A 7,231-nucleotide genomic window follows, 5' to 3' on the forward strand; every position below is an offset into this window, starting at 1 on the left:
CTTGTCCAGTCACTTGCTGCATGGGACCAGAGACCAACTCCACGTCTGGCCACAACCTCCTTTCACACAGTTATTGAGAGCAATAAGGTCTCTCTCCCCTGAGCCTCCTTTTCTCCAGGCTAAACAACCCCAGCTGCTCCACACAGGACTTGTGCTCCAGACCCTTCCCCAGCTCTGTTGCCCTTCTCTGGGCACTCTCCAGCACCTCAATGTCCTTCTTGTACAGAGGGCACAGCACTCGAGGTGTGGCCTCACCAGTGCCGAGCACAGGGGGACAATCCCTGCCCTGCTCCTGCTGGCCACACCATTGCTGATCTAGGCCAGGATGCCATTGGCCTTCACACTGGCCAAAAGCAGTGCAAGGTCAAACCCCTGTTTTCTTTGCCCAGTGTTCACCAAGCAGAGGGTGAATCCTGAACATGTCAGTAGTGTCTGTCAAGGGGGTGAGTCACCTCTTGAGAATCCTGGAGGTTACCTGGCAGCTTGTCCAGTCAGCTCAGCCTTGGTTAAAGAATCAAAGGGACAATTTGAAGCTGAAAGCCAGAAACGGTGAGATTTGCAAGTACCAGTCTGCCTGCAACATATGTCTTGTGCAACATGGAATACTGTTCCAATGTTGGGATTTTTTATTCAGTTCAAAAATTAATTAATGTTCAAGTATAGCTACAACAAAGCTCTCTGTAGCACCGAGAGTGTAAATTAATTGCCATCCTTCCTTGTGAGGGGAGGTGGAGGGACAGGTACTGATCTCTTCTCTCTGGTGAACAATGACAGGACCTGAGGGAATGGCCTAAAGTCGACCACAGGGAGGTTTAGGTTGGATATTAGGAAAAGGTTCTTCCCCCAGAGGGTGGCTGGGCACTGGAACAGGCTCCCCAGGGAAGTGGTCACAGCACCCAGCCTGACAGAGTTCAAGAAGTGTTTGGACAATGCCCTCAGGCACAGGGTGTGACTCTTGGGGATGAATCTGTGCAGGGCTAAGTTGGACTCGATCCTTGTGGGTCACTTCCAACACAGAATATTCTGTGATTCCATGATCCTGTAATTTTAAGAGATTTATTTTCAGCAGTTTGACATACATTGACTACACTTTCTAAAACATAGAAATACTGTTCAAAAGGGCAGTAAACATCCCCACAGCAATGGCACCCCCTTGTCCCAGCAGACTCAAAGAGGTCAACACTCCTGACCTGTGACCCATCCTGAAGGCCATTTTAATTGCAGGGGACAGGAAAAATTTACCTGCTGGGACTGTTGTTATTGTGAGAATAAAACCTTCCCCTGACATGCCCTGAGCCACAGCAGGTGAGGCCAGGTAAGGCCAAGACAGGCTGGAGAAGTGGGTACCTGGGAATCTCATGAGTTTTAAGCCCAAGTGCAAAGTGCTGCACATGCGTCAGAGCAGCTCTGGTATCAACACAGGATGGGGGATGAACAGATCGAGAGCAGCTGTGACCAGGGGTGCTGCTGGGTGAGAGGCTGGACATGCTCTGGCCACGGGCACTCACAGCCCAGAAGGCCAAACGTGTCCCGGGCTGCATCCTAAGGACAAGGGAGGGGATTCTGTCCCTGTGCTCTGCAAAATCCTGCCTGGAACACTGCATCCAGCTCTGGGGCCCAGCACAGGAAGGAGGAAGGACATGGACCTGTTGGAGCGAGTCCAGCGGAGGCCAACAAGATGATCAGAGGGATGGAGCACCTCTCCCACGAGGAAAGGCTGAGAGAACTGGGCTTGTTCAGCCTGGGAAAGAGAAGGCTTTGAGGTGACCTAAGTGTGGTCTTCCAGTACCTGGAAGGGAGCTCACAGTAAAGATGGGGAAAGATTATTTGCAAGAGAATGTAGTGACAGGAGGTGAGGGAACGGGTTCAAATCGAAATAGTAGGTTTCCGTTAGACATTACAGAAAAAATCCTCTACCCTGAGTGTGGTAAGGCACTGGCACAGGTTCCCCAGAGAAGCTGTGGATGCCCCATCAGGCTGGACAGAGCTCTGTTAACCTGTTTTAGTGGACGTTGTCCCTGCCCATGGCAGCGGTGCTGGAAGAGGATGAACTTTACCATCCCCGCAGCGCAAACCATTCCCGGCTCCGGCTCCGTGAGGCGAGGCGGCCGCTCCCGCAGCGGGCGGGGCGGGGCAGGGCCGGCACCGCCCCCACGGCCGGCACGGCCGGCTCTCCAAGATGGCGTGGGCACCGCCTCCATCGGCGGCCAAGCTCTACAGGCCGAATACCTACGTCTCGCTGCCCGCCGAGCTCGACTCCGCCACCTTCGACACATCGCCGGAGAAGCTCCGCGCCGAGGCCGAGCGCCTGGCGATCCGCTCCCGGCTCAAGCGGCAGTACCTGCTGCAGCTCAACGACCCCAGCCCGCCCGCCGTCATCGTGAGTGGGGACGGAGGGGCCGAGGGGCGGCGGGGGCAGCGCGGGGCTCGCCCGCCTCACCCGGCGGGTCCCGGAGCGGGGCCCGCTCCTCCGGCCGTGCTGGGGCCGGGGCCTGGCGGCGGGACGCTGCCGCCCTCCCCGTGACCTTGGTGCCCTTCCCGCTGTGCCTCGGCCTCAGTGCCCGGGTGGAGGGGCCAGTGCGGAGCCCCGCGGCCTCACCGCTGTTGTCTTTGCACCCCAGGAAAATCCCGCCTTGATCCGCTGGGCCTATGCGAAGTCGCAGAACGTCTACCCGACATTCCGCCCGACACCCAGGACGTCCTTTCTCGGAGCTGTTTATGGCTTAGGCCCCCTCCTCTTCTGGATCTTTGTCTTAAAAGCTGACAGGGTAAGTCGGCAGAGAACGCTGAACGTCAGCGAACACCAGAAACACCAGGTTGTAAAATGTACATCTGCTTGGAGTCTCATTCTGTGGGATCCTCATGCCCCTAAGAATGATTAATACATTGAAGTAGTGAGGGAAGGAAGGCTGTAGCGAGCCTGCGGTCTCAGAGCCTGTTACTGGTTGCAGAGTCTTGTTTTTCTGAGCGCCCTTTATTGTACCTTGGGACTATGGCCAGTCACAGGTTGCCTGATTAGGCTATTTTGCAGTCACAAAGCTCTCTGGAGCACTGAGTGACAATTAATCCTAAATTACTCTTATTTTCAGCAGTTGACATGCATTAACTATGCATTTTGAACTCAAAATACACAGGAAGCTTATGGATGGCAGACCTAGCGATATCTCTGTGCAGTTGCTTGACCATTTCTCTAATTTAGTGAAGCAAAATGGGAGGAATAATTATGCCAATTGCAGTGTCTGATCTCAGCTGGGCACTCTAATAATTTGGAAGGTTTATCTTGCTTCCATTCTAACTCCTAAACTATAAGTGTCAGAATCTAAGCAATAGTAGATCATTATGAAAAAAACTCAGTTATACATAAAAAATGCTAACAGGCAGACAGTGGCTGTTTTTAGTAGAGAATTTGTGGCTGTTGTAAACCACTTTTATTTCCCTCTTTTGCACAGAAGTAACATTTTAGATCGAATAATAAACCATGAAGCACTAACATGAATTAACAGGATATTTGTAGGGAATATTGTTTGCCTGAGTGAATTGGAAATTTGGGTTTTAGGAAACATGCTGAGCATCTTGATATAAGTGTTCTTGAGACTTAAGTATTTTGCCATGCTGAAGTCCAGGATAATTCACTTTCCTTTATTGTGGTTCCTTTAGTGATGTTTGGGGATTCTTCTTGTTTTCCTGGTATTACATAAGGCACGGTAGTCATAGTCTCTTCTCTGAGGAATGTTTGCTGTGTGTCTGGGAAGGCAAGAGGTAAATTACCAGGTTTTAAGTAAATCTGGTTTTATCCAGCAGCAGGAATCTGGCCATTATCTGCTGTGCCTGTGTACTGTAATGGTACCTGTCAGAAAGGTACATGACTGCAGAGTGGGGTACAAATGGGTAGGAAGTGAGCCCAGGCACTTTTAGGCAAGTTATTAAGAAGTTTCTCCATAATGAGATCTCTAAGCTGGGTTATTCAGCCAGAAGGAGGAATTAGAAACTCAGGTAAAAATGATGAGACACAACTAGTTTGGTGAAAAATGCCTTACAGGAATTGGTCTCTGCTGGCCTGCGAGAGTACCTAGATGTGAGGCCAATCTGAGCAGGTCTTTAGTGGGTGGAGCTAAGTGCTTTGTTATCTTTTACTCTTAAACAGCTTGTGCCCACAGAATCATTTAGGGTGGAAAACACCCTTAAAATCCTATATGGTGCTGCCTTCATGTAGCCTGTGCTGAAATACTAAAATTGCTCTTCTGTTATCCCAGGCTGATTGGAAGTTCCTCTCTGGTAGGATAATGATAAATGTTCTCTCTCTTCCACAGGATCGTAAAGAGAAGCGTATCCAGGAAGGGAAACTCAAGCCATCGCCTATCAGTGTATTCTTCTAAGTCCCTGGAATTGCACTGATGTTCTTGGGAGAGAAATAAAATAAGATGCACTATGTGATGACATTTCTCTGTCACAAGAATAAATCTTAATTGCTTGTGGGTTGTCTTGCATCTTTAAAAATCATGGGAAGTGCACAAATGTAGGATCTTTATGCCTAAACCAGATGGATACAGAGAGAGTGTCTGGAACTCAGCCACTGTACTCTTTTGGTGTACATACAGAGGATCTTTTTAAACCATGGAAGTTGGTGTTGTCCAGGAAGGGTGAAGTTTAAAATTAGTAGCAGGCTAAAATGCTAAGCAAGACCAAAGCAGTTTCCTAAAGGAACTACTGCTTGCCTTCCAGGTGTTTCTTTTTGGTGTCACTTTGGCTGTGTAGTTTGTCCTAACTGGATAATAGGCAAGTTGTATGATACATTTTTAAGAACTTAGGAGTCTGCTTGGCTGCTCTCAATAAGTTGAGTTAATTTTTCTTTTCCCTAATGAACTACAAGCCTAAACCATGTGTTTGTTTATTGCAATAAACTTCTATTTTTTATTAGTACCAGATTTGGAAATAGTGAGCTCAATGTTGCCATGCTGTATGTAACCAGAATTTCCACTAATTCTGTGGTTCCTGTGAATGGGAGACAAAAACTGTAAGATGAGGATTTTTACTTTGACACTGACCATCTTGTAGTACAGGAGAGTACTAGTCCCCCTGTAAGAGGGCTATGTTCAAAGAAAAATCCACCAAGTAAAGCTGGATCTTATGCCTGCAAAGACACCTTTTTTGTTTATTCTTATAAAAACAAAAGCTTTCCCTGCCCAGATCAACTGGTATAGAGAACTCTGGAATTGTTACTGCCAGTGTACTGAGGTATGAGTGCAAAGAAAATATTTTTGATGCATACTTGAATTTTTACATGGCCTGTAGGTGCCATCATGTTCCAAGCAACCCTCATTCTTCAGGGACTGGTTTCTTCCCAGGCACTGAGCTTCATGCCAGAAGCTCAGTCTGATACAGAAGTTGAAAAATTCCCTTTGCCTGCTGGGAAAGCAGCCAATGTGAAGTCAGCAAAACCAGGTCTACTGCATCCTTTCTTTTCCTGCATGATGAAGATGTAAATGTGGGCCATTTGCAGTCACTCTCCAGCAGAGTGAGTTGATGAGCTTTTCCATATAATCACAAAGTGGCTGAGGTTGGAAGGGATGTCTGGAGCTCGTCTGGGTCCTGCCCTCTGCTCCAGTAGGGCCATCCAAAGTGGGGTGTCCAGGACCACATATGTACAGGTGGCTTTTGAGTGTCTCTAGAGATGAAGACTCCATAACTTCCTGAGCAACCTGTGCCCATGCTCAGTCACCCTCACAATAAAATCACTCTCACTGTGTGGGTTCTTTTTGATGGTGGTTTTGTTGCTTGGATTTTTGTTTGTCTGCTTGCTTGTTCGTTTGTTTGCCTGTTTGTGTTTTTTGGTTCTTTTGTGTTTTGTTTTTTTTGTTTGGTTGTTTTTTCTGTTGTTTTTTGCTTTTTTGTTTTGGGTTTTTTTCTTGTTTTTTTAAAAATTTTTAAAGTGTTTCCTGTTGCAGCTCTTCTTGTGTGGGCCATTGAAACATTCAGGCTGTGTGGAGCTTGGCACTAATGCTTTGTACAGAAACTCGGCTAGTCGGTGCTAGGTTTTGCAATCCCGTATGTGCTTCCAGCAACCCTTTTGCACCAGTTTCTGCAGCTTGTTCTGCTAGTTTAACTAAAGCAAACCTGTATTATTCTCTGCAGAATAGCTCCTAAAAGACTGTCACAAATGATATTACAAGATAAGGCTGTGGACCAGTGAAGAGAGGCATCAGTGCATGGAGAGAGTGGTATTTAGGGAAAGAAATAATTGCTTGTCTGAGCATGCTAAATTAGCTATTCTTGCTGCCACAAACTAATTTGATCTCCCAGGACCCATTTCCTCAGCTAATTGGAACTTGAGTTGCCACACATGTAAATTCTCCCTTGCAGCTGTATTTGTTTCAGGCCAGCCGAGCAAATGCTTCAGGATGGGCTGTGGATGAGCGCAGCGCCTCTGGTCTTTTAGGGCAGCATTGGATTGATGCTCGTGGCACCTGCCACAGCCCTTTCCTTTCCAGCCCTTTCCAGCCCTGAGTCTCTCATCCCTGCAGATTTGAGCATGGTGCTTGGGGAAAGGCTGCCCTACTTTTATCTCTTGTTATTTCCAGAGCTCTCCAAGCTGTTTTCTTGCTAGGAATGACATGCCATGCTGCTGGAGGTGGGGTTGATGTTTGGGGCAGTGGTGCTGAGTGCAGTGAGGAAGGAAAGAGAAGTTTCCCTTCAGATATCTAGGGTGGAGGTAGGAAAGTGAATGTGCCTTGTGGAATTTTACCCTTGACTGATGTGTTAGCACCCATATATGCTTTGGTGATGTGTCTGTACGAGAGAAATCCAAGCCTGTATGTCACTGGATGATAATTAAGGTCCCAAACAGAAAACAAGCTCTTCCCCTCTGCCTGGGAAACATTTAGACCTTATTTATCCCTGGATCAGTCTGATTAAATCAGCTTCTCTGGCAAATTCATTCTCCCAAATGTCCTTTTCTGAATTGGCTATTTTAGACTAAACGTCTCTGTGTAGATTTTATAATACTTTGCTCAAAGCTGATGCCTTTTTTTTTTTTCCCAAGGACCTGGTGTAGATCCAAAATTGATGATGGATGTAACTGACTGATAACTGTGTGTTGCAGGTCTACATTTCCTTCTCTTTGGGAAAATTGCTTCTCTGGGAAAGTAAGAAATCAAAATGTGGTGGCACCAAGTTTAGAAACTTCCATGTGGGTATGTGCTAAAGTACAGGCCTGAAGTGTGGGGTGCCTGGC

At 47.5% G+C, this 7,231-nt stretch overlaps 1 protein-coding gene across 1 annotated transcript; it reads left to right on the forward strand.

Moving 5' to 3' along the window:
* Positions 1-2,156: 2,156 nt before the first annotated feature.
* On the forward strand, positions 2,157-4,475 carry NDUFB4 (NADH:ubiquinone oxidoreductase subunit B4). Its single transcript, XM_058800139.1, has 3 exons — positions 2,157-2,380; positions 2,622-2,768; positions 4,311-4,475. Exons 1-3 carry the CDS (start codon positions 2,180-2,182, stop codon positions 4,374-4,376), a joined length of 414 nt encoding a protein of 137 aa, XP_058656122.1. The 5' UTR covers positions 2,157-2,179; the 3' UTR covers positions 4,377-4,475.
* Positions 4,476-7,231: the final 2,756 nt, after the last annotated feature.

This window comes from Ammospiza caudacuta, chromosome 2 (assembly GCF_027887145.1).
Source record: "Ammospiza caudacuta isolate bAmmCau1 chromosome 2, bAmmCau1.pri, whole genome shotgun sequence".
NCBI classification, from domain to species: Eukaryota; Metazoa; Chordata; class Aves; order Passeriformes; family Passerellidae; genus Ammospiza; species Ammospiza caudacuta.

Coding starts and splice junctions, on each gene's coding strand:
- NDUFB4 (XM_058800139.1), top strand. CDS start 2,180: ATGGCGTGGGCACCGCCTCCATCGGCGGCCAAGCTCTACAGGCCGAAT. Junction 2,381..2,621: donor CCAGCCCGCCCGCCGTCATC/GTGAGTGGGGAC, acceptor TTTGCACCCCAG/GAAAATCCCGCCTTGATCCG. Junction 2,769..4,310: donor TTGTCTTAAAAGCTGACAGG/GTAAGTCGGCAG, acceptor TCTCTTCCACAG/GATCGTAAAGAGAAGCGTAT.